This window comes from Ochotona curzoniae, unplaced genomic scaffold (genome assembly GCF_017591425.1).
Source record: "Ochotona curzoniae isolate NIBS_2020 unplaced genomic scaffold, NIBS_Ocur_1.0 scaffold_3223, whole genome shotgun sequence".
Taxonomy (NCBI): domain Eukaryota; kingdom Metazoa; phylum Chordata; class Mammalia; order Lagomorpha; family Ochotonidae; genus Ochotona; species Ochotona curzoniae.
Window position 1 is genome coordinate 3905364 of NW_024467108.1, and position 26555 is coordinate 3931918.

The 26555-nt window shown below is 49.4% G+C and overlaps 1 protein-coding gene and 1 long non-coding RNA gene across 6 annotated transcripts in view; one reads left to right on the forward strand and one right to left on the reverse strand.

Moving 5' to 3' along the window:
* Nucleotides 1-7984: 7984 nt before the first annotated feature.
* Nucleotides 7985-25921, forward strand: LOC121145448. Its single transcript, XR_005882019.1, has 3 exons — nt 7985-8067; nt 15886-15890; nt 25908-25921. It is a non-coding gene; the product is annotated as an uncharacterized LOC121145448 (long non-coding RNA).
* The window catches only part of C2CD3 (C2 domain containing 3 centriole elongation regulator), a 113218-nt gene continuing 94757 nt past the window's right edge, over nt 8095-26555 (reverse strand). Inside the window, exons 31-33 of one of the 5 annotated variants that reach the window (XM_040964293.1) lie at nt 24723-25623; nt 20761-20872; nt 8095-8356 (exon numbers count right to left, since the gene is read on the reverse strand). In XM_040964293.1, coding sequence (XP_040820227.1) covers nt 8216-8356; nt 20761-20872; nt 24723-25623 — 1154 coding nt within the window. In that variant the 3' untranslated portion in view covers nt 8095-8215. Of the gene's footprint in view, nt 8357-18783; nt 20873-24018; nt 25624-25790; nt 25958-26555 lie in introns of those variants that run through there. The other 4 variants (XM_040964292.1, XM_040964294.1, XM_040964296.1 and 1 more) reach the window with 4 other exon arrangements.

A 26555-nucleotide genomic window follows, 5' to 3' on the forward strand; every position in this document is an offset into this window, starting at 1 on the left:
ACGCAACGAGGTATCTTAGCAGGTTTATTCCAGCGGGGCAGGAACGGGGTGGAGTTGGTGGAGAGAAAAGGAAGGGAGGCCGGAAGAAGAGAAAGAGTGAGTCGCACCTGGGGGCCTTTTTCTCTGCAAGGTGTGGGGGGTGGGGATTGGGAGGGATTGAGGGCAGGCCCCAGGGGATTGGTGCCTGCCGGTGAATGCCTAGGGATGATTGGTGAGTGGGCGGGGTTGGGGAAGGGGCTGGAAGATTGGGGTGGGATTCTCAGGCGAAATGCTGGGTTACATCTGATTGGTGGATGGCTGGACTGGGGCGAATTTCGTAAGCTGTGAGGAAGAAGAAAGGGCGCCGGGTCCAGGGTGGGATGTTCCAATAACTCCTTCCAAAACCAGTGCTCAGCCTGCTCCCTGATGCATTCAGACCCTTCTCTTCTACCAAAGTGAAACCCCCTCCTTGTGACTCAGCCCAGCGGCTGTCCGTCCAGAATGGCTTCTTTCTATTTTATGGTTGTCTGAATATACATTAGAACATATTTAAATTTTTAAAGATTTATTTATTTTTTATTGAAAAGTCAGATATATAGACAGAAAGTTCTTATCTGCTGATTCACTCCCTCATAGCCATAACAGAGCTGGGCCAAGCCAGGAGTAACCCAGGAGCTAGGAGTTATAACCAGGTGTCTCACATGGGTGGCAGTCACCCAGGGACATGAGCTGGCACCTGCTGCTTCCCAGGGTGCATGTTCACAGGGAGCTGGAATTGGAAGCTGAGGTGAGGTGAGACTTGAATTCAGATGCTGCCAGAAGAGGATACAGGCCTGTGTCTTCTCCACTGCCTTGGTCCCCATCCCATATACCACTTATACCTGGAACAAACAAAAGCCTTCCCAGTGTCTGATTCCTTCTATGTGTGTAAAGATAGCATCTTCAAACTCTGCAGGCTTCCTGGACCAGGCTTCTGCCCCTGAAGGAAGGATAGAACCTGGTGTGGTTGGGGGTTGCAGGAGTGGCTCTGCCCATCCCTGCCTGGGCCTGAGGCTGAGGATGTGCCTGCCTGCCCACTTGCCTTTCTCTCCAGTGTGAAGACTCTAGGGAGGATCAGTCTTAGGTCGCAGCAATGTGCCTTCTCCCCTTGTTCTGCCAGAACCAATATTTGCCACAGGTACTGACGTGCGCGCGCGCGCGCACACACACACACACACACACACACACACACACATCCCTGCCTGTGCCATGTTACTGCTAATCAGTTAGGGGTATCTGACCTATGAGGCAATTGGCTTAGCTTGGGTATCACTGGGCAGCTGGTCCATGGTGAAGGGCAGCCCTGTGCTGCTACAGCCTGGCCTTGCACACATCAAGCCCTCATGCTGATGGCTGTCAGCTCTCAGCAGTTCATACTTGCTGACACCCCAGCTCACTACATTTTCATTCTTGGGGCAGTGAGGTCCTGGATGCGGTGGTGTTTTTTGCCCCTTGGGCCAGGGCTAGTTCAAGAACTGTGGTGTGAGTATGCATTCCTTCCCTAGGCCACCCTCCACCTGCTGCTGCATTCCCCTTTGCCCTAGATAAGAGTGGCTGCCAGGTGACTGGCTCCTTCCCAGCAGGGAGGCGCTGGCTCCTGGCCACAGCTGGAATGCCTGCAGGGTTTTGTATGTGTGGGAGCAGCTGACTTTCCCCAGTGGCATGTCTCGGTAGCCTTCCTCCTCCTCCCCCCAGTCCCTGGCATTCCCCTGCCCACATGCCTATAAAGCGAGCTGGGCTGCTTGGGGTCCCAGCATCCTACCGCTGCTTTCTCCATTGGTGGGCCCTGGGGGTCATGCTTCCTGCTGTCTCTTGCTGGAGAAAGCAGGGTCCTTTCTTCCAAACCTAAGGCTCCTGGACTGCACTTTCAGGGTTGCCAGGCTACTTGATATGCACAATTCTGCTGAGCCAGGTCCTACAGAAAGCCTTCACCATTCCAGTCTGGAAGGAAGTCCCAGGACCCTCAAGGGAGAAGGCTTCCTGTTCTGCAGATTATGGGATTCCTGTTCATGGGAAATCATGAAATCCTGCCAGGGGCAGCCTGAGCACAGGAGGATGAGTGCTGGGGTTTAAGTCTGCCCCAGTGCCCTTTGTGCTGCAGCTCCCACCTTGACACGGTGGGGCCTGGGCTGAGTCTTGGTCGGGCCTGCCGTGCTGCCTCAGAAGCCCTGCCCCTCGGCAGCCTCTGCTGATGAGAGATAAACAGGCAGAGGGAGAAGGGAGGGTGAGGAGGACATCGGGTGGGGGGCAGGGAAAGGGGGTCCTACCTGAGGGCCTCGCCAGGGCAGGGGCAGCACAGCGGCCGCCTAGGGCTCCATCCCTGGGGTGAGCAGCTGGGTTCTGAGGGCCCCTCCTTGGCCATTCACCGCGGTCTCTGCTGCCTCCAGCTTGGCACTGGTCTTTATAGACTGGCTGACCTGAAACCATATCCCAGAGCAGCCAGGTGCCAGTCTGATCACTTGACAAGAGTCAGGCTGGTGGGGGCAGGGAGGCAACATCCACAGTGTTCAAGTTCCCTGGATGTGGCGCCCTCAAATGGAGCTCTTTCAGGCTGAAGGGAGAGTCCCCTCCATGCGGGGGGCACCTGGGGGCCGACTGGTCACCTCAGGCTTCCTACCTGGGCTGAGCAGGCTTCTTGCTGGGACTCCTCTTCATCACAGGAAGGAAGACAAGTGTCATCTCTCCTTGCCTGCTATGTGCTAGCTAATGCACATAACCTCCCACCTTTGGGAGTCAGCGCTAGTAGAACTTGGAATTGTTTTTAAAGATATATTTATCTGAAAGACAGAGTGTCAGAGAGGGGGTAGGGAGAAGAGAAAGAAATCTTCCATCAGCTAACTCCAACATAAGGGCCTGGGCCAAAACAAGAATCCAGGAGCTCCTGCCTGGTTGGCCACACCTGCTGTCTCCTCAGGTGCACATCAGCAGGAAGCCCAGGGGAGAAGCCGAGACTGAACCAGGCACTCAGATATGAGGTGTAGATGTCACAAGAGGTGAATTGGCCCCTATCCATATATGTATATTTTAAGATTTATTTATTTTAATTGGAAAGTCAGATATACAAAGAGGAGAGACAGAGAAAGATCTTTCATCTGCTGATTCACTCCCCAAGCAGCCGCAACATTCGGAGCTGAGCTGATCTGAAGCTAGGAGCCCGGAGCTTCTTCCAGGTCTCCCACGCGGGTGCAGGGTCCCAAGGTTTTGGGCCGTCCGCAACTGTTTTCCCAGGCCACATGCAGGGAGCTAGATGGGAAGTTGAGCAGCTGGGATTAGAACTGGTAACCATAAGGGATCCCAGCGCATTCAAGGTGAGGATGTTAGCCGTTAGGCTACTGTGTTGGGCCCCCTGATGTTTTAAGTGACAGATCTGTTGAGATGTAATTCATGTGTGGTACAAGTATCTGTTGAAAGTGTGTAGATTCAAATAGTTTTTAGTTATCTTCAGACTCATACAGCCAATGCTACCATCTACTTTAGAACAATTTTTGCACTCCCCCAAACGCCATCGCGTCATTGCCCCAGCCTCAGGGGACTGCAAGTCTCCTTTCTGCTCCTAGAGATTTACATACTTCTTCATTGTAAAAATTTCATTTTTACTTATCTTTTATTTGAAAGGCAGATTTATAGAGAGGAGAGACAGAAAGATCTTCCATCTGCTGATTCACTCCCCAAATGTCCACAAGGCCAGAGCTGAGTCAGTCTGAAGCCAGAAACCAGGAATTTCCTCTGGGTCTCCCATGTGGGTACAGGATCACAAGTTTTGAGCCATCCTCTGCTGCTCTCCCGGGCCACAGGCAGGCAGCTGGATGGGAAGTGAAGCAGTCTGGACATGAACAGGCACCCATATGGGATGTAGGGGATTGAAGGAGGAAGATTAGCTAGTTACACCAAAGCGCCAGGAGTAATTTATTTTTGATATTGTTTACATAATTGAGAGGGATGCGTGCCCATGTGGGCCTCCTATTAGGGTTGAGAAAGTGAAGGTATGGAGGAAGATGGGTGGGATGTGTGTTTCAGTTCTTTTCTTTTTATTCTCCTGGTCTGCTGGTTGAGGGCAGGTGACTGTTCCTGGCTGGCCAACTGTATTAGCACCCAAGGATGGGGGACAGACATTTGATGACACCTTAGAGACCCTGATGTGGGGAAGAATGTTCTGAGGGTGCTTCTTGAATAGTTTTGGTAGATATGAGACATTCACTGTCAGCTTCACTGTACCAAGGTTGAGAAAATCTTTCCAAGGTCTATTAGCTGGCGAAGTACACCTCAGTGTACAGCCATAGATCCAGGAACACGCTGTAAACTTGGTCAGGAGAGCTGTCTAATTTGTGCTGCTTTCCATCCTTTGACAGAATGTCCTCTGCTGGCCTAGAGGAGTTGGCTGTCATGTACCTAGTGTGCATCTGGGCATGCTGACCACTGCACTGGCATCAGCAACTGAGGAGGCCCAGTCCCGATACATGCACTCCAAGGTCAGACCATATAACCTGTGATTTTCCCTGTGGCCAGAATTTCAGTCCAGTGATCTAGTTGGGGAGTCCTCTAAGAAACCTCACCTGAGGTGACCTCAGACTTGATTCTACTATGTGCCAGCTAGTGCAGGGTCAGGTTTGGTCCATCACCTGCACTGCCAACACACATACCAGCGAATGCACCTGCCTGGTCAGTTCGGCCCCAACCCCATCTCTCACACAAACTGATAAATTCTGTAGCCGAGCCCAGCCCAGCCACAGGCTGACTTCATGCACATCAGTTGATGCTGTGACTTAGTCAGAAGATTTGCCTATTTAAAAAAAAATTTTTTTTTAAAGATTTAGCTGAAAGGCAGCAGGACACACAGAGAGTGAAGAGAGAGATAAGTAGAGAAATCTGTCTATTCCTTCTACTGAATTATTCCCCAAGTGGCTGTAAGGGCCAGGGCTGTGCCAGGCTGAATCCAGGAACTTGGGGCTTTGTCTAAGTCTCCCATGTTGGGTGCAGGGGCCATCTTCCTCTTCTTTACCAGGTATATCAGCAGGAAGCTGGATCAGAAGTGGAGCAGCTGGGATTCAAACTATTCTGAGTATTCCATATGAGCAATGTCACAGCATGTGCTGTTTTGTGACTGGCATCTTCTCTTTAGCTGAGCAGTACATTCCGTCTTACCCATGTGGCAGTGTGTATCAGAATTCCCTTTTTATTGCTGGTGAATCTATTATACTATTCTTTATTTTTCAAATGAGAAGAGAACTCCAGGAAGGGTAAGATTTACCCAGTTCTCCAGCTGGCAGACAGCACAGCCTGGCCTGATACATGGATGGATGCCTGCAGCATGGATGGATGCTGCTGGAACTGTTACCAGAAAAGCCTGGTGGGTTCTTTCCTCAGCTTATTATAGAAATAAAAAGCTGGAATCGGTTGCAGACAGAAAAGTTTGTGAAGGGACCAGGTGAGCAGGGAAGGGAGAAGAAGGAGAAAGCACCTTCAGAGAGAAAGTCAGGAGGTGGGGTATCTCGAAAGGGGGAGAGAAGAGACATAAATCAAAGGGGTCATTGGAAGGATCTTGGGGTTTTAAACCTTCCCTGACCCTTCCTTGTTGGACGAGAACCTACAGGTAAGGTGTTCCCCATTGGTGGTCTCTTAATCAGTTAGGAAATGGGTGGGCAATACTTTGGCCACCCACCTGAAGGTGTGGCCAAGACCTCAGTAGGCCTGGATGGTCTCAGAACCACAGGGGGTTGGAGCCCACAGATGCTAGGGATACCTGCTGCTCAAGTGGCCAAAGAATGTTGCATGGGGGGTGGTGGGGAGAAGGGCAGGAAGCAAAAGGAGTTGGGGGCCTCTGTGCAGAGCATTCGGTAGAGGCTATTTCTATACTTGGGCATGGAGCCCCGGACACAGGGCAAGTGAGCTGAAATCTAGACGCCCCAGTGAGAAGTGTGGGCTGTACCTGTCCCGTTCCCTGGACCAGGCCATGTCCTTGCTGTGTAACTGCTACAAGGGCGGTAGCTGCTGGGGCTATTGAAGACCACCTGGAATTACCATCCTGGAGGTGGCGGGGGAACTTACAAGGGAGCAATATACTGTGGGAACCCAAACTAGGGGATAACAGGTCCTGGGGGAATCCCAGGGTGGGCAGGGGAGTTAAGTTTGTTCCAGCCTGGGAGCTTCCTGAAGCAGGGCTGGAACAGGCTGTGAGGGGTGACCAGAAACACCCATATTTCCCACCCCTTCCCCATGCCTCTGTAGAGGGAGTACTGGGCAGTTCTGGAACAAGTGCCTTAATCCATACTGCAGAACAGGATACAATCCTGGTCAGACACTCCCTTTTCCTAACTGGGCGGTGGGTTTTGCCTGCCTCCTCGGTGGCTCTAGACCTGTGTCCTCCCGTGACCTTACCCTGACACTGGCAGGCTATTTCCAGAAGCTGGGGCAGGGAGTGGAAGGAATGTTCTTTACCTGAGCTTCACCCTTCAGGCCTGACCTTCTGTAGATTCCTTGAGCCCCCAAGGGAGGTGGAGCCCCTGACCTTGAAAGCTCTGTGCTGAGAAGTTGGGGTGGGAGGTGAGGGAGGACAGGCAGCCTGAGGTTTGGAGAGCCAGGATAAACAGATGCAGAGCAGCAGGCGAAGAACAGCCTCTCCTCCTCCAGGTTCCGGAATCACTATGCACCCTGAAGCCTGGCAGGCTCTGCCTCTGGTCCCTGCACCTGCCGCTCTACTGGTTTGCTCCAGCCCAGTGGGTGGAGCTGACATTTCCCAAGCTCCCTGAGTGCCAAGTGCAGGAAAAGCACTTTGACAAGTGTCTCATTTGATCTCCACCACAACCCTGGGAACACAGCTGGGGCTGTCAGAGGGAGCACGCTTTATGGAGGCCATAGAGGTGCAGCAACAGCCTGGCCGCTCACTTCTGGATCCTCAGCTTGTGTGTGACCCATGGCACTCTTCTGGTCCTCTCTCGCCAAGACCAGTCTCTCTTAGGAAGTCCTCCCTGATGGCTCGAAGGACTATGGTTTTTCTCCCAGGGATTCCCAGAATTCAGAGTACTTCACGGCTGTGCTGCTTTGACCACCGAGTGTGGTAGCCTTGTGACACCTCTGGATACTACTTCCTAGCTGTGAAAACAGATGCAAAGCACTTAGCACTTCCTGAAGTCTCAGTTTCACTAGAAACCATCCCTTGACATGAGATAGGTGGAGGACTGAGTGAAATGACACACACTTGGGGTGAAACCACGCCCTTATGTCAGTTCCTCTCCAACCCTGTGGCCCAGCTGCTGTACACTGCATACCCACATCCCCATCTTAGCTTTCCCACAGGGCCTTGCTCAATGGTAGTTGTTCAAACATTTGGGCTCTGTGCAGCTATGTCAGATCCAGTACCCCTGAGACAAGGCAGGTTCTGGGGGCCCCGTCTTTTTCTAACAGGCTTCAAGCATCAGCAAGAGAGATATGGGGTTCATTCTGATCTGGGCCAACCTGATTTTTGGTAGGGAGGAAGGGCAATAGGGTCTCTAAGGTTGCATGGGGATGGTCTAGGCTGTCTTCCGGATGAGCTTCTGAGAGGCTATGCAACTGTCCAACTTCCTCTAAGAACTCATGTGAATTCTTAACACCTCCATTCCAGTGGCCAACCCAGGAAATGCACACAGAATACAAACATATGATTTTATTCAAACACAGGCAGGCATAATGACCTTCAAAAGCTAAGTAAAAACAATAAATTAAAAGCATGGTTAGAGTTTCTCAATCAAATAAGAAAGGTCGAAGGAGGTGAGTTCCTCTTCTTCTCTCATTCATTCAATGTGGCATACAAATCCTTGAAATCTATAAGCCCCTTATTCCCAAGCACGTGGACTGAAGGCAGCTCTGGGGGTCCTCTTCAGGCATGAGGCCCACAGCCCCTCCCAATCTGTAAGGCAAAGCGGACTTCCCTGATGAGGCAGCGGGGTGGGCTCAAGGTCAGCAGTCTGCTTAGGTAGGGATCCTGGCAGAAAGGCACCTAACTGGGGTCCCTTGGTCAAATAATGGGTGGGTCACTTGGGTGCTAGAATCCACTGCCTCACCACAGAAGGAGTCCTGGCAGGTGGCTGTGGGTCTGTGCTGGGACTGGATCTCAAGGCACTGGTGGACTGGCCTGGCGGTGTTCTCAGGGCTGTACCAGTCCTGAGGGAACCAGGCCCAGTTACTCCGGCAGGCTGGACAAGGCAGAGCGTGGGCCTTCTTAGTCTTTCTGGGAGCACCGAGAAGAAAATATCCGTGCGATCCTGCGTGTCTCCTCCTCAGGCAGGGTTGGGGGGAGTGAGCTGGGCCTGGGGCGACAAGGCCTCCTGGAGAGGGCTCCCCTGGCGGCTTCGCTCTTGTCCTGCAGAGGAAAAAGTTGGCTGCATCCGCCCCAAATGGGGCTGACTGTGGCCCCTCATAATAACAGTGATATACAGCAACTGGTATACACAGCACTGGAGACACTGCACCTCGCCTAGCCCTTACGGACTCTGTGTGGTGAGTCTACTATTCTCCCGGGTGGAAAGTGAGGAACCCACAGTTGTGGCAGAATGTGGTCAAGGGCTTGAGCCTCAACCTCAAATGCCTGGGCCTCTGCAGGAGGCGCCTTGTCCCTTCCTGACTGCAAACAAGTCACAGCTTTTTGAGGTGGGGCTGTCGAGGTGATAGAGGAGTTAGACTGGGTAGTAGGCAGTTAGGGTATTCTGGGTCCCCAAGTCATCATTCTTCCTCAAATATAAAAGAGCATTTTCCCCACCATGTCTTGGATTCACCAGAGTACCTCTCTTCCAAGGGACAAAGGTGACATTAGCATATCAATTCCCCGCCTAAAGCATCAGCCATTATCTCCAGCCATAGTATAGGAGGGCCTCAGGCTGATCTCCTTATCATTGAAAAGAAGACTGGAGAAAGTGTAGTACTCATATTCCCAAGGCCAGGAATGTCCAAGGTCTGACACCTGTCTGGTCTTTTGCCCCAAAGCCAGATACGAGGAGGACCAGGAATTTCCTTTTGTCCTTGGAGAGCCTCTTTGAAGTAAACCTTTGAAAGGTGCATTTCCCACCATTAATATGGGTCTCCTTTTTCCACTTTTCCTCCTGCCACTGTAGCAGGGGTAAGGGTCCTTTCTATCTCAGAGCCCCCTCCCATCACTAGGATGGGAGTCTCCTTTCTCAACTTTTTCTAATAAATCTTGTTTTAAAACTAAACTGTGTCCGCACAAAAATTCTTCTTTCCTGCGAGACAAGAATTGAGGTTGCTGCCATACTCGGGGTCAAAACTCCTACAACAGTAGGTGTCCCAGCGGGGACCATGTCCAGCTCCCGAGTGTTCAAGTGACATGCAGCAAACACCACAGTGCCCTGACACCAAACCTCTCCCAGTCATGAGAGACAGGTCACAACTCTCCGCTCTCATCTGTTCAATCTTCTCTATTTTTTAATTTTTTGCTTCCTCTGTACCAGGCTCCTGCCCTGAAGGAGGAAAAGCCTGGGAGGGGAAGAGGGAAAGAAGAGAGAGTGGCCACTGTGGGGACACCCAGAATGCCTGTCCCTAAGGACACGGCACCCCCCCACTCCACCCCGGGCACTCACAGTGGGCTTGGTGGAGATCCTGACGGGTAGGACTATCTCCTGTTTCTGCAATCCTACTCATGGAAAACTGAGGCACAGACAGAATTACTTCTGGCATCAGCAAGATGAACCAGCCCTTCCTGCCTTTCATTTCTTTAATCTAGACATTTCCAATGCCTATTGTATGGGAGGCCAGAATGCAGAGCTCAGAGAGTTAAGCTGTGGCGGCAAGGCGATCTACCCAGAGGACTAGAGCAGCAGCCAACGAGGAAAGGCAGGCAGCAGGGCATCCCTGCTCTCCTACCATTTTCACCCACGGGAAGGGGGAAAGCTCCAGGCCCCTGCCACTATAGAAGCTCAAATGGTAGGGGAGCACATGCTCCTGAGCCCATTCTGAGAATGGTCAGGTCACAGGCAGGCTTCCTTATTTCCTAGCACGGCAGGGATCACAAGAGGCATCTCCAGTCTTCTATGCAGGTAGAGGCTTAAGGGAAGGAAGGAATTTGCCCTCTGCAGGTGTCTGCAGTTCTTTCCATAATGTGGGATGCACCCAGCCCCAGGCCTCAAGCCAGTAGGCCAGCCTCTTCCTGTAGCCCTTACCTTCCTGAATGCTCATGCTCTGGAGCAGATGCAGGCTTACATTGTGTGGGAAAAGCTGGCCTCTTGCAGCAAACATCCTGCTCATTTATACAGGACCGTGCTCCTGACCTGCCACATTCCACATTCCAGGCCTTTGGTTAAGGCAGATCCTCTCTGCAGCAACAGACGCTTCCATGCATTCCTCCCTTCCCACAAAGAGCCCAGAGGGCTGCTTCTCAAGGACTTGGGCCTCAGGGGTGACCCAAGTCTCCAGTTTGTGCTGCAGAGGGGTACTCTGGGTCCCAATAGCCACTTATTTTGCATCCCTTTCTCTGCTTCAGGCAGAGGCCCAGGGAGACTTGTGTTTTATGAGCCCTCGGGGACACCAGGCCTGATATCTGAGGTGGGTTCTTGGTTTGCCTGTTGCCAGGATGGAGGCACTGCCAAGGCTTGTTGACATGGAGGTGGGAATACTGTGGGTGGGGGGCAGCCTGAGGCCTCTGCTCATGCCTGGCCTTGTCTCCTATTTCCTGCTGTCCACGCCCACTCCTGTGAGAGGAGTTAGACTGGGTAGTAGGCAGTTAGGGTATTTTGGGTCCCCAAGTCCTCATTATTTTCTCAAATATAAAGGGGTATTTTCCCCACCACGTCTTGAATTCACCAGAGCACCTCTCTTCTGAGACAAATGAACATCTTAACTTATTAGGAATGCTTCCCAAGAGACAAGGGCGACATTAACATATCAATTCCCCACCTGAAACCTCAGCCCCATTCTGTCTCCAGCCAGTGCCGAGGGGGAGGGCTTCAGACCGGCCTCTTTATCATTAGAAAGGGACCAAGGAAGTTGGCCAGTGACACCTTTCTGGCCTTTTGTCCCAAGGCCAGGTACCATGGAAACCAGGAATTTTCTTTGTTTATGGAGAAACATTTTTGAGGTAAACCTTTAAAAGATGCTTTCCCCACCATTGATATGGATCTTTTTCACTTTTCCTCCTGCCACTATGGCAGAGCACTAGAGTCTTTTCACTTGTCCTCCTGCCACTATGGCAGAGGATCTCAAAGCCCCCTCCCGTCACTAGGACAGGAGTCTCCTTTCTCAACTTTTCTAATAAATCTTACTTTAAAACTAAACTGTATCCGCACAAAAATTCTTCTTTCCTGCGAGACAAGAATTGAGGTTGCTGCTGTACTCGGGGTCAAAAACCCTACAACACTCCTGTTGTTAAGACAGGGGCTTATTTGTGGTACAGGCAGACCTTCAGCTTAACACAGGCAGGCAGAGAACCAGCCTGCGTCCATTGCATGGTCAGGAACTGCCCCATCCATGGGCAGAGGGGCCAGGCTCAGATGACAGGTTGGTTCTTGCTCTTTGCACCTGATTCCTTTCCTGTTCTGCCTGCTTGTGACCAAGCCCATCTTTCCCAATCTCTGACCTTTTCTGCAGCACATACTGTTTGGACCTCCCAGTTAGCAAATTCTGTTGATCCTCTGAGTTTTCTTCTGTCCAAACCCAGAGGCTGCTGAGCCTTTACCTTTGGGCATTCCACTCAAGCTGCTGAATACAGTCTGGCTTTCTTCACCTCTATTCATTCCCTTTGCTTTGTTTTACTTTTAGTCTAATAAAGGCCGATGTCATTTCAGATACTCAGCAGTTGGGTGGCCAGTGAGCTTGGGGGAGGCAGATCCACAGCCTGGCTTCAAGTTCAAGTTGAAAATGGAAAGTACAGCTCTCCTATCCACAGATGGGAAGTTATGGAAAGGTTCAGGGCAGAACAGTCACCTGGTCTATGTAATGTGGGCTCTTCGAAGGCCACTGAATGTTGGGTGGAGAATTGATTGCAGCAGGGGGCAAGGGCAGAAGCAAAGAGAGGCAAGTCAGGGGCTTGCTGCAATAATCCAGGCTGTTCAAACAGGGTTTAGACCACGGTGGAAAGTAGTTAGATTTGCATATGTATAGTTTAAATGTAGAGCTGCTAGAATTCCCAGAGGTTGGGAAAAAAAGTATTAGGGAGGAACCCCCAAATTGTGGCTTGCTCAACTAAATTAAAAAGGATAGAGTACCCATGAATTGAGAGAGGAGCATATTTTGGAATCAAATCTGTAGTTCAAGTCTGGGTGGGCTGAATTTGGGGTGTCAGATATCGAAGGCGGGGGCGGAGAGTGCTGCAGAGGAGCTGGATGTGTAAAGCCAGAGACAGAAGAGGTCCAGATTAGATAACTATGACAGCCTTCAGCATACAGAGACTAGATGAGGTCACCCTGTGTGTAACTGCAAATGGAAAAGTAAAAACTAGGCTCTGGGCGCTGCTGGTGCAGTGGGTAAAACTGTTGCTTGTGGTACCAGCATGTCTTACAGGCATTGGCTTTAGGCCTGACTACTCCACTGCTGATCCAGCTCCCTGCTAGTGTACCTAGGAAGGCAGCATGGCCCAAGGGTCTTGGGTTCCTGCACCCATGTGGAGGACTGAAGCAAGCTCTTGGCTACTGGCTTTGGATGGGCCTAACTGGCTATTGTGGCCATCTGGGAAGTGAACCATAGGATGGAAGATCTTTTTCTCTCTCTCCCTCTTTAACTCTGTATTTCAAATAAATGTTATTTAGAAAGGCTGTGCTCTGGAAACCCCTTTTTAAGTAAGCAGGGGAAGTCAGGGAGGCTAAGTGGGAGGAGTCAGTGAGGGAGCAGCAAAATCAAGCAGTGATGCTTCTGATCAAAGTGATGCTCCAGGGCCTGGTGTGATAGCTTGGTGCCTCACCTTGTAAGTGCCGGGATTCCACATGGGCACTGGTTCTAATCCCGGTGGCCCCACTTCCCAGCTCCCTGCTTGTGGCCTGGGGAAGCAGTCAAGGATGGCCCAAAGCCTTGGGACCCTGCACCTGCATGGGAGACTTAGAAGCAGCTCCTGGCTCGTGGCTTCGAATTGGCTCAACTCTAGCGGTTGTGCTGCTTGGGAGGTGAATCATCGGACAAAGATCTTCCTCTCTGTCTTTCCTCCTCTCTGTATATCTGCCTTTGCAACAAACAAACAAACAAATCTTAAAAAGAAAAAAGTGATGCTCCAAGGAGAAAGGAATTGTGTTCCACACAGCTGAGGTCAGCCAGACGGGGTAAAGATGTGGGACTGGGTAAGGGATATGGAGGTTGTTGAGGACTGTGACAACCTTACCTCCCACCACAAATAAAGGGCCAAAGTCTGAGCAGGGTGAGTGGGGCTCATTTGGGGTCCAGCCAATGGGAAGGCCTCCACTCATCCCCAATAACTTACTCCAGTTACTTCTTTAGGACTCGCCTGTGTTCCTTAATGCTATGCTCAGACCATTTCTTTTTTAAAGATTTATTTTTATTGGAAAGTCAGGTATATATAGAGAAGGAGAGACAAGAGAGCAAGATCTTCCGTCCGTTGGTTCATTCCCTAAGTGACCACAATGCCTGGAGCTGAGCTGAATCGAAGCCAGGAGCCAGAAGCTTCTTCCAGTTGTCTCACATGGGTGCAAAGTCCTAGGCTTTGGGCCATCCTCGACTGCTATCCCGGGCTACAATCAGGGAGCTGAATGGGAAGTGGAGCTGCCAGGACATGAACCAGTGCCTACATGTGATCCCAGCAGTTGCAAGGCAGGGTTTTAGCCACCAGGCACTAGACTGTGCTGGACCCAGTCAAAGCATTTCTTATCCTCTCAAAGGCCAATGCTCAGTATGCGCTTGGTCCCATGACCCCCTCCACACTGGGATCTCGTCTATGCTCTCCTCTCTCCTGCATTTTCTCCTTCTCCCTTTCTCTAGGGGGTCATTGCTTGAGCACACACAAAATAGTACGCTTGCTCCCCTCCAATAAACTCCCCTTGAGCTCATTCGCCACTCTATTATTTTTCTTTTTTTGTTGTTGTTTTTAAAGATTTATTTATTATTTTTTTTTATTGGAAAGGCAGATATACAGAGAGGAGAGACAGAGAGGAAGATCTTCCGTCCGATGATTCACTCCCCAAGTGAGCGCAATGGCCAGTGCTATGCCGATCCGAAGCCAGGAGCCTCTTCTGGGTCTCCCATGCGGGTGCAGGGTCCCAAAGCCTTGGGCCGTCCTCTGCTGCTTTCCCGGGCCACAGGCAGGGAGCTGGATGGGAAGCGGGGCTGCTGGGATTAGAACCGGCGCCCATATGGGATCCCAGGCGTGCAAGGTGAGGACCTTAACCACTTGCGCCACCGTGCCGTGCCGGGCCCACTCTATTATTTTTGAAATCTACATTCACAGTTGCATTTGTGGAAGGAGATGGTGTCACATCCTGTTTCCAATCATTCTGAATGTGAATTACATGTAATTTGTCCAACACAATCGTGAGGCTGCGTAACAGATAATTTATGCACAATTAAAATTAACTCTTGGGGCCCGGCTCTGATCCCGGCAGCTCCACTTCCCATCCAGCTCCCTGCTTGTGGCCTGGGAAAGCAGTGGAGGACAGCCCAAAGCTTTGGGTCCCTGTACCTGTGTGGGATACCCAGAAGAAGTTCCTGGATCCTGGCTTCAGATTGGCATAGCATCAGCCATTGCGCTCACTTAGGGAGTGAATCATCTTGGTGAAGTGAAGATCTTCCTCTCTGTCTCTTCTCTGTATATCTGACTTTCCAATAAATAAATAAATCTTTAAAAAAAAAATTAACTCCTGGCTTTGGATCAGCTCAGCTGCAGCTGTCATGGCCAATTTGGAAGCTAGGCAGCAGACATAAGATCTTTCTTTATGTATCTCTCCTCTGTAAATCTGCATTTCCAATAAAAATTTAAAAAATTTAAAGCATATTATGTTCAGTGCCCCAAATTAGGACATTATCTACTTCTCAGAAACAAGTGGAGAGAGAAGGCATTGGAATGACATCTCTAAAATGCTCAAAGAAACAATTCTGAAAAAATTTCAAATCATAATTCTACTTGCAAAGCCAGTGAGAAAGGTGTATTTTAATTTTATTTCTATTGGAAAGTCAGATATACAGAGAGGAGATCTTCTGTCTGATAATTCACTCCATAAGTGATAGCAACGGCCAGTGCTGCGCCGATCTGAAGCGAGGAGCCCAGAGCCTCCTTAGGGTTTCCCATGCAGGTGCAGGGTCCCAACGCTTTGACTGCCCTCCCAAGCCACAAGCAGGAAGCTGGATGGGAAGTGGGGCCACCAGGATTAGAACTGGCGCCCACAGGTATCCTGGAATGTGCATAGCGACTTGCTAGGTTACTGGGCTGGGCCTGAGAAAAGTATCTTTAGAAACTGAAGACAAAAGATACACCTTTTTTGGGCCCGGCGCGGTGGCGCAAGTGGTTAAAGGGCCTCGCCTTGCACGCCCGGGATCCCATATGGGCGCCGGTTCTAATCCCGGCAGCCCCGCTTCCCTTCCAGCTCCCTGCCTGTGGCCCGGGAAAGCAGTCAAGGACGGCCCAAAGCTTTGGGACCTTGCACCCGCGTGGGAGACCTGGAAGAGTCTCCTGGCTTCGGATCGGCATAGTATCGACCCGTTACGCTCACTTGGGGAGTGAATCATCGGACGGAAGAACTTCCTCTCTGTCTCTCCTCTCTGTATATCCGCCTTTCCAATGAAAAAATAATAAAAATAAATCTTTAAAAAAAAAAAAAAAGATACACCTTTTTTTAAAATCAGTTACCAACTGGTCCATACTACACAAAATTTCACAGGAATTTATTTACACTGATTGAAAATGGTGCCCAATAGGAATCTGGACGTGAGGAAGAGGATGAACACTAGAGACAGTAAGCATGTGGGTAAACATAAAAGATTATTTTTGGTCTTAAATTCTTCAAGGTCAGGATACTTTTAAGGCCTTCTGAGACTCTATGTCCTAAGACTATAGTGCCTCTGCCCAGATATAATTTGCAACTATATCTAAAATAAACCATAAAGAAGCCAAAGTTGTGACATCCTATGGTAACTATTTCAAAGGTTTTAAAATCAGTGAGTTCTCTGAAGTATTTTCCTCTTGATTTCTTGTGTCTATTTGCTAGTGTGAAACTAAGTAACAGAGATTCTAAAGAATAATGATGCTTATTTGGGAATAAGCATGGAGTGTGCAATGTGGAATATGAATGTCATGAAAATTCTAGGTATATTTAAAGGGGACGTATGGCAGCAGCATCAAATTGGACAGTGTGTGGAAAAATCCATCACGCAAAAAATTTTTTAATCTTGCCAGAGCTTATTAAAAATAAAAAGCCAAAATGAAGATTATGAAAATTTTCTTGCAACAATAAGCAACAGTTCTTGGCCACAAGGATGAGTAACCAGGCTGGCATGAGTTCAAGGTTGAACAAACAGTTGTTGGCATATATGTACTTACACGAAGTACTTTTTTTTCTTTTTAAGATTTATTTTATTGGAAAAGCAAATTCACAGTGAGGAGAGACAGAGATCTTCCATCTACTGCTTCACTCCCCAAATGGCCACAATGGCTGGAGCTGAGTCAGTCTGAAGCCAGGAACCAGGTGCTTTTTCCAAGTCTCCCACATGGGTACAGGGTTCCAAGGCTTTGGGCCGTCCTCTACTGCTTTCCCAGGTCATAAGCACGGAGTTGGATGGGAAGTAGAGCAGTTGGGATACCCATATGGGATTCTGGTGTATGCAAGGGGAGGATTTAGCGATTGAGCCATTGCACCAGGTCCACAAAAGTACTTGCTATAGTGGCTTTTTTGGAAGGTCATGGTGGTTCTGGCAGAATCTTTTGTGACAGATTTTGCTCTCAGTCAAACATTTATTTTTCAGAAAATGTACTGAAAGTAGAGAAAAAAAAAATAAAGACAGAGCAGAGGATAATCTTCCATCTGCTGGTTTATTCTCCAAAAGCCTGAAGCAGCCAGGCTGGACCAAGCCAAAAAATGAAACCCGAAATTCCATATGGGTTTCCCTCTTGGGTGGAAGGGACCAAGCACTTGAGCTCTCATCTACTACCTTTAGGCACCCTTATATGAGACAGAGATCTGGCTCAATGCACCACAACTTCTGCCCAGGTCCCAGTTCTGTTTATAATTTATTTCTTTATTACACATAATAATAATAATATTATTTTGTACACAAATGACTCCAGTTTCAGTCTGACAGTTTCCATATTAGTGTCTCAAATTGGCTTGATTTCATTTCTAGCTTAGCTCTCACTGGCTGGTAGCCAGCCAAAAGTGTAAGACCCTATGAAACTACACTGTAACAGGTGTATCAAAGAGAGGCCAGGCTCTAGTTAGATGACCAACCTCTGGGAGATTCTTGGTTTGTGGGACCTCCAGGGCTGCAACTGCCATAGGTCTGCTCAAACCATGATGACTGGCCACCCTCACTAGGACCTCACAATGAGATCCTGAGAAGAGGTCCTGACAGCAATAAGCAATGGAGTTTTGCTAAAGGCAAGACAGAAAACACCTGAACAGATTTGTCCGTTAAGAGTTGAACTAGCAGGCCCTGTGCGGTAGCACAGTGGTTAAGGTCCTCACCTTGCACGCCTGGGATCCCATATGGGCACCAGTTCTAATCCTGGAGGCCCCCACTTCCCATCCAGCTCCCTGCCTGTGGCCTGGGAAAGCAGTCAAGGACGGCCCAAAGCTTTGGGACCCTGCACCCACGTGGGAGACCCGGAAGAGGCTCCTGGCTTCGGATCGGCATAGCACTGGCCATTGTGCTCACTTGCGCTCACTTGGGGAGTAAATCATTGGACGGAAGATCTTCCTCTCTGTCTCTCCTCCTCTCTGTATATCTGCCTTTCCAATAAAAATAAAATAAAATCTTAAAAAGAAAAAAAAAAAAAAAAGAGTTGAACTAGGGCCCGGTGTGATAGTGCAGTGGTTAAAGTCCTCGCCTTGAATGTGCCGGGATCCCATATGGGTGCCGGTTCTAATCCTGGCAGCTCCACTTCCCATCCAGCTCCCTGCTTGTGGCCTGGAAAAGCAGTCGAGGACGGCCCAAAGCCTTGGGACCCTGCATCTGCATGGGAGACCCAGAAGGAGATCTGGGCTCCTGGCTTTGGATCGGTGCAGCACTGGCCGTAGTGGTCATTTGGGGAGTGAATCACTGGATTGAAGATCTTCCTCTTTGTCTCTCCTCTTTGTATATCTCACTTAGCAATTAAAAAAAAAATCTAAAAAGAGTTGAGCTAGATTTGCCCTTTAACTAAAGTGAGCATTCTTGTTTCTTATTTCTCCCTCCCTGCATTTGGCGCCTCCCATTGAACAGACCAGAGACAGTACGGAGTCAGCCATCCAATGAAGGTGAAGAACCTAGATGTTTTCTGCTTTTGTGATTTCTGCCTTAATTGCTTGGCTGGGGGCTGTGTGAACTCCAGGCCTGACAATCTACGTGACCCCTGCAGGACACCTGGCAGGTCACGTAGGCAGAGCACTCCTCAGGAAGGAAGTACCTGGTGTTTGATAAGACCCACTGCTCTACAGCTCATCAGTTTGTGCTTCTTGAAAGTTGCTTGCTTCAAACTTACTAACAGAAGCCTGCCAACGTGCTGTTTTTGAAAGTTAACAGTTAAAACTGACCAATCATGACTGTATAATTATATGGAATTGTCCTGAAATATATAAGAATCCTGTGCTGTAGAACCTCGCTCTCCTTCTGCCCTGCTGTTCCTGCTGCAGCCTTGGCTGCAGCTGGCCCTCCCCCACCCAGCCCAGTAGGCTGGGAGACCTAGGCTAATAAACTGCCTGAATAAACTGCCCTTTATGTATTAGCACTGACTTCGGACTCGATGATTTTCTGGGGATCTCAAAATCCAGTACAACAAAGGTACAAAAGTAAACGCAGGAAAAGCAGCTCTGCTGGCAGGGCAGGGGAGCTGGCTCTCAGCCCTGCTTTCCTCTGGGGCATGCCTGACCCTTACACCACTTGGCTGCAGGCCAGGAGAGAAAGGCACCGGGGTCATTCTCACCATCATCCCATCAGATGCCATCAGTCTGCTGTGACTTGTAACTAGGACACGGCGGGCACTGCCCCTCCCCAGGAAAGCATTTACCGACTTGATAAACTTAGACTGGTGCATGTGCCAAATACGTGAGATATTTTGGTTCTGGAGATGGATATCTTGGAGGAGGGCAGGGAAAGAAACTTGTAAAGGATCAGACATCTACACCTTTAACTGCAGCTCTCAGGACACCCACGGCCGGACCCCACCTTTGAGCCATCTATGTGGCCTCTAGGAAAGCACATACGGGTTTCATTGCTAAATGAAGCCTGTTTAAAAGGTGCAAAGTCAGTCTTGGCTGTCAGGTGGTATAAAGCAAGAGCTCAGCTGAGACTCACCTTTTGGGTGACCCTGGGCTAGTGACTCAGCCTTTCCTCATTTTCTGTTTCTTTATATAAACAAGAGTAACAGTAACATCTGACAGCCTGCAGGGCAAGCTCTGGGCCTCAGTGGGTTCCTCACCCATTATCAAGATAATTAAATGGGTTTGTATACACTTTTTCAAAGTTCCCTGAGGCAGGAATTTGGGAGCCTAGTTCTTCCAGGGCGTAGAAACCTGCCAGGCACACAGTCCTGCTTTATGGTTCCTTTCTCCACTACATTACCTTAACTGTGCTTTTAATGTCACCAACACCTCCTATGCTGCCATACATTGCTGAAAGTTTAAATTAGGCATCACTCCCGCTCCCCTCCCCACTTCTTCAATGGAAATATTGCATTTTGAATAAAAGTGAAAAAGGCCTCAGGACCTTTTGCCTATGCTGTTCTGCCTGGAGCACTCATCCCCAAGTTCCTTACAGAGCTGGCTGTTTCTTGGTACAGTGCAGTGATAACAAACACAGATGCTGAACCAGGCTGCCTGGACTGCAATTCTGGCTCTGTTACTACCTGTATGACCAGGTAAGCTAATCTCCATGCCTCAGTTTCCTCTTAAACCAGGGGTAATGGGAGACTGTTGAATTAAATGAGTCAAACTAAAGAGCTTGGAACAGTGTCCAATAAAGTAAGCACCACGCTGGTCCTTATTTTTCAGCCTCAACACATTCTCCCTGGAGAACAGCCAGTACTCAGCAGTCTATAATAAGTATCCTATTTCTTTGTCTACAACTTGTACTTCCCGAAAACAGGGCGTATTTTCCTTACTATTATATGCTCATTTCTAGTGCAATGCCTGATTCAGAGTAGGGACTCAATAAATACATGGTGACTAAGTGGAGAAATCATTCCTGCTATTAATTTCTTGTGAACTTGGTACTAGGTATTGCTGAATTTCTTGCCACTTATGGGAAAGGTCAGGTGCTAGGAAGAGAGCAGCTAGGGGAGGTGTCTGCAAACAGCACAGGTCGCCACTGGGATTCTCCTTGTTTTTTTGTCATAATGCCCTGCACCTGCTAGCTGAGGCATCCTCACTCACACCGACCTCTGGCTGCAGCTCAGCTGACTCTCTCTGTGCCTCTCAGCTGACTTTCGCTTTTATGTTCTGTACTGTTTTTTCCTTCCATGTCTCTTCCATTCTTCCCTGAGCTCCGGTCTCCTTCCGGGGCCACAGGAGCTGTTGAGTGTAGGCCTGGAGAGTGAGCTCTGCTACAGCCTTTCTGGGAAGATGGCCTGGGGCAGCTCTGCCTTCTGCATGTTTGTGACCGTGAGACAGGAGGGCCAGCTCGCTGTCCTCTTACCTGGTCAGTTGTGGCTGGTGGTGGCAAGGTTTCAGACAGAGTAAGCATCCGCAGGGAGGCCTCCAACTGCTGGGGAGGCAAAAAGAAGTTGGGCACCACAACAGGTTCGGGGCTATCACAGTAGTTAAGGGAACAAAATACCTGTTAAGTCCATCCCCTTGCCAGAGTCACATCTCACTGACCTTAATTACCCCCGTTTCTGCTCCTGCCCAACTTATCCCTGACCATGAATTCCTTGCACAAGTGGGTCCCTTTTAAATAGAAGGTCTTGTGCACGCCTAACAGTCAGTCTACTTTTCTGTTAGGGTCAGCTGAAAACTTGCCTCTTTCAGGAAGCCTTCTCTCAGTCTTGACCCTGGTGATCTTCCTCTCTTACCCTGCAACACAGGAGATGGTTGGGCCATTTAGTCTGATAGGATTCTCAATGGGCAGAGATGGGGTGGTTTCATTCTGTCACCTGCCTACTTCCCTACAACCCTATGAGGGCTGGTAGATAACAAGTGCTGAACCACACTGGCCACAGCTCTGCTGTTCTTCCATTCCTCTCCTGCGCTCCCTCCTTACTGCTGTCAGACAGGTGGGGCCTGGAAGATGGCTCCAAGGGTAGTGCCTCAGGTTGGATGAGGCACCCTGTGTGAGAGGGGCTGTCCTTGGGCACAGCATGTGTTGAGATCATGGTGTTCCACAAACATCTGCTGAATCAAGGCAGTGATCTAATTTGCTGGAGTTCTGAGGGAGGTGGTGGGAAACTACTGCGATGGTCCAATGCTTGATTTGTTTTAATAGGCTAAGCATGCTTCCAAGGTTTTCTAGTTGACTCTCCTTCCATGTCTGACCTCAAACAGTCACATGTCTGGCTTTTTACCCAGGATAGTCCCTGGGGTGTAGTAAGTGTTCAGTAAGTACCCACTGAGTGAACAAAACACATCCATTTCCTGCTGTAGACCCAGTCCCTGATTGTTCTGTGGTGAGGCAGGAATAGAGCGGTGGCCCTCCTCCTTGGCACAGGGAAGGCTGAGCTTGTTTGCTGGGGCTGCTCTGACAGCTGAGGAGTTCTGCTCGTTGGCTGGCCAATGCCAAGTGGAGCTAGCACTGCTGCAGCACAGAAGTCTCCACAGCCTCTGGCTTTAAGGGGCTTCTGCTCCAGCAGCCACCTTCTCCCTGCAACTCCTATGTTCTCTCTTCTTAGTTTATGCAAATGCTCAAGTCTTCTACTTAGGAAAACATCAGTCTGCCTGCCTCCTTTCTCTTTTTCCCCACCAGCCTTCCACCTGGCACCTGGCTCTGACAGTTGCTAAATGATTAGGCAACACTGGGAAAGTTCTTATTTTGTGCAATTCCTTTGTCTCTAAAGATGTAATGATGGCTGCTGTCTGCAGGACTGAATGAATTCACACACGCAGCGTTGAGCGTGGTGGCCCATACTGTGAGCCCTTGACAAACACCCACCCTTCTCACTTTCCCCAGGGCAGGGGAAATGTTGCCTGTGCTGGCTGCCCACTACTTTCCTTGACATGGAAGCCTGTGTTTTTGTGCCCACTCCTGCCTTGGTGTCCTTAAGGCTCAAGCTGGTGCCTACACGCCAGGCTGCCTCCCAGAATGACTTGCAGGAGTGCTGGCCCCTACTTCCTGGAGTCCTCTGCATCTGGGGCTCTTGTGTTGTCCCCCTCTTCCCTGTTCCTACCTTCTGCTCTCTGATCAGCTCTTCTGTACACATTTTTCATCTGCCTTACTGTCGCCTTTTCCATGTGGGTGATCTCAGTGCTTCATCCCTGGGGATGAAGCCTTTCTTCTCCATACTCTTATTGCTGCCCATGTCCAGAGACGTCCACCTCTATACGTGATTTCACACCTCCACTCCAGGCCCCTGCCTTCTTCTGGGTGCCCCAGGGGCATGTGTCAACTTGGGACAGAAATCTCTAAGTCACACTTTCTACTCCCCTGTCTCAGCCCTGACCCTTCTACCATAACCCATATAGTCCTACCCTTCCTCCTCATTTAAAGCAGTCTAGGCTCCACGTCAGACTGTCTTCACCGTTTATTATTAGTGCAAGTTTTCTAATTGGTCTCCTTATTTCTCATCTTCTCTGATCTACCCTCTATAAGGCCCAGGGACTTTCTATATCTTTAAATCTGACCATACCACACTCCTCCACACAGTAAACATTTACCAACCACTACCCACGTAAAGGCACTGTGTAGACAGTTTATGTTAACTTCTGCAACAACCTAAGTGCTGTTATTGCTTCTTTCATGCATGAGGAAGCTAATGCTTATTTGCTTCTGGGACAGAATCCAAGCCCCTCAAGGCCAGGCACAGAAGGCTCTGTGAGACTGAGCGTGCCCCACCTCTCACCTGGCCCTGGGCTGCAGCCACAGTGAACAGGTGCCTGCAGGCCAGGCTCCTTCTCCTGGCCACATCTCAGCACACAAGGCTGGTGTGGGCAGTCATCGGGCCCTGCCTTTATGGTCTGGTTCACATGTCTACATGTCTCTTTCTGGGATATTTGAGAAGTTAGAGCAATTCCTCTCCTGGTTCCTAGTATTTGTCCACATTTCGTCACAGCCCTTGGAACTATAACCACCATTGCCTGATTGCCTGTCTCCTCTCTCATAATGGGTCCTTCTTCAGGCAAGGTCTGATTCAGATCTGCCCTCTGTACGTAGCACAGGGCCAGGTATCACTTAGCGGTTATAAGAATGAGTAGTTGGAATGTGTGAAATTCAAGCATAAGCAGCAGTTCTTCCACTGACTGCTTTCTGAGCTGATATGATCATGAAGACAGGAAGGCCAGGTGAGAGAGAACTTTGCTGGAGGCACCAGCTTTCCATGCCACCTCACTCTCCTGCCCTAAAGCTTTCCTCTGCCCGTGCTAAGCTGCACATCTGTGCTCTGGGTGCAGATGTTTTCCCCTCATTTTATGTGTCCCCACCATCTTGTGAGACCACCAGCGTCCAGTCTGTATTTACTGACTACTTCGCTGCGCAACAGCAGGTGAAGGGGACACAGAACAAAATACAGACACTGGCAGGGAACTTGGGAGTCCAGTGATTGTAGAATGATTGCCTCCAGCATCTAGGTGAACAAGCAGGCTCAAAAAAGTTAAACTAAATGTCTGAAGCCACATATCTAATAAGAAGCTGGGCTGAGGGTCTCGGTTCTAACCCAGGAAGACCTCTGGTTAGAGAAGCTGTTTGTCTGATATACAGCCATGCGACACCTTGGCCTGTTGTCAGGATTCCAGGGGAGCAGGTACCAGCAAGATACCAGCTAGGCAAGTGCAGCTGTGATCCTCAGTGGTTCCCTCTCCCCAGCACATGCCAGTTCGTCTCAAAGGATAGAGAGAATGCCAGGGATTCCTTCTTCCTGAGAGCTTAGGCAAATCCATACAAATAGTGTCCACATCTTAGCTCCATCATTTGCTCTTAAAAGGTTAAATTTCAGGCAAATCATGGTAGCCATGAGCCTCATTTTCATTACATGCAAAATACATATGACATCTACCTCAAATTGCTGACCTGATGGATTAAAAAAAAAAGAGGGAAAGGTTGTAGTGCACAATAAATGCTCACTCAGTAATAGTGCTCTTCTTCCCCCTCTCTCATGCTCCAGTTTTAGTTCCCCTGGAATCCGGGGCCTCGCCCTCAGGCGGTAGAACACCAAATAGGTGAACCAGATAAACTAGGGTAGATCACGCTAATGAATACTAACATCTAAACCCCAAAAGGTATTATGCCTCGAAGGGCTGGCTGTAATGGTTGAATGGTAGCATCTGTCATGCAGCAGTGTCTTCTAAAGGAGAGGTCTTCCAAAGCCCCCCATGTGTTCCATGAGGGTGGCACTGCTCACAATCACTTGTACAAGCTCACAATCACATTTACACACTTGACCTAGGTACCAGCATCATCATAATGCTTGGAGGTGGCTTAGGACACCACTGTGGGAAACAAGGAAAGGATACAGGAGGCGGCTCTGCCTTGTGGACGTCTCGGGTCCAGCTGTTGCCTGCTTCTGCCTGCTGGCTGGGGAGGCCACGGGTGGCCCCTGATGGTTTTCCTTTCTCTGGGGGGCCAGGTGTAGAGGGAACTTCTCAAAGCTATCAGCAGAGTCACTGGGCTCACTGGAGGTAGCTTCATTTTCAGTCTGGGCCTCTGGCTTGGGCTCTTTGTCCTCATCTGCCCGTTGGGAGCTCCAGCCCACAAACGTATCCCTCTGTCTGGCTCCTGAGAGCTTCAGGCATGGGATAAGCCGAGGGTTGGCTGAGGCAGACTCTCTAACCCTGCCCTGGAAGCTCTCTCCCTCATAAGTGATGAGTTTTTCTTTCACAGGTTTGGCAGCCCTTTCCAGGGCAGGTGGAAAGCTGCTTCTGCCTTTGACCTCCTCTCTGGGACAAGGTTCTGGAGAAGGACAACAGGGCCTTTCCCTCAGCGTCTCATCAGGCTCAGGGCTGATGAATTCACTTGTGTCAGACATGAAACTGGACCAAGGGCTAGTTTTGTCTGTCACGGTGGTGATCTCATTTAGGGTCCTGGGTTCAATGATGTCTTCTTCGTAGTCCTCGTCACTGTCGGCTGGGCCTGGCTCAGTGTCTTCACTGCTCAGCGTCCTTGCAATGGGTACCGTGTGCCCCAGGGGCTCACTGAGCACTCCTTTTCTGTTGGAAGTCTCTTTGGGAACAGGGGCAGATGAGGAATTTGTGCCCTCATCCAGAGGTCTTGCCAACGGCTTGTCCAGAGTTGTTCTTGCTTTCTGTATGGCCTCGGTGTCCTGACAATCTGGGAGAATGGAGGCCTCTTCGCTTCTATTCCTGGCTCGATGAGAACTCAAAGCTGCTTGAGAATTCCTGGTGATAGTCTGCAGATCTGAACAGCAACAGATATCACTCTTACTACAAGGCAGGGCCACAGACCACTCAAATTTCCCACACCAGCCTCTCGCTTCAGAAGTACTCGTGCAATCAGAATCTAAACAAAACTTAAGGACAATTAATCCATCTGAGAGTCAGTGAGACTATATTCAAGGCAGGATAATTTCTAGTACTTTATTCTAGTATCAGAGGACCAAAATCTAATCTATTTATAGCTGCGGATACATCAGTGGAAATGCTTTCAGAGACTATCTGTTCATGCTCAGGAATTCTTGGGAGCTGGGAGTCCTGGCGGGCATGTTCATGCTTCCATTTACTTCAGTCATTACCTATATTAGAAACCAAAATGAGAATCCACTTATTTACCTATTTGATGAGTTATTAAAACTACCTTATTTTAGTGGAAAATAAAAGCAACTACCCATTACCCTGATGACAAAGCAGGGGAAGTTTACAGAGAAAAGAGAAGCCAATGGAAATGTTGGAAAGAGGTGAGAAAAATTTTGGGTTCAAATCTCTACTATAGAGGTAGGCCTTTGGCACAATACTGTATTTTTTCCCAACAGATTGTGAGCTCCTTAGGTCAGGGATCTTATGTCTGATACAGGGTGCTGCTGGGGTCTGGCACAGAGATGTGTCATACGTTGTTTTCATACCCATATCTAGTAATTGCAAAAAAGTATGTTGAGGGGCTGGTGTAATGGCATAGCTTGCTAATCCTAACCCTGTATAATAGGCTAATCTTCTGCTTGTGGTACAAGCATCTCATATGGCAATAGCCCAGAATCCTGTTTCCTTCAAAGTCAGAACAACAGAGAGGGAAAGACAGAAAGAGATCTTCTATCTGTTGGTTCACTCTCAAAATGGCCACTACGGCAGATGCTGAGCCAGTCTGAAGCTGGAATCCAGGAACATCTTCCAGGTCTC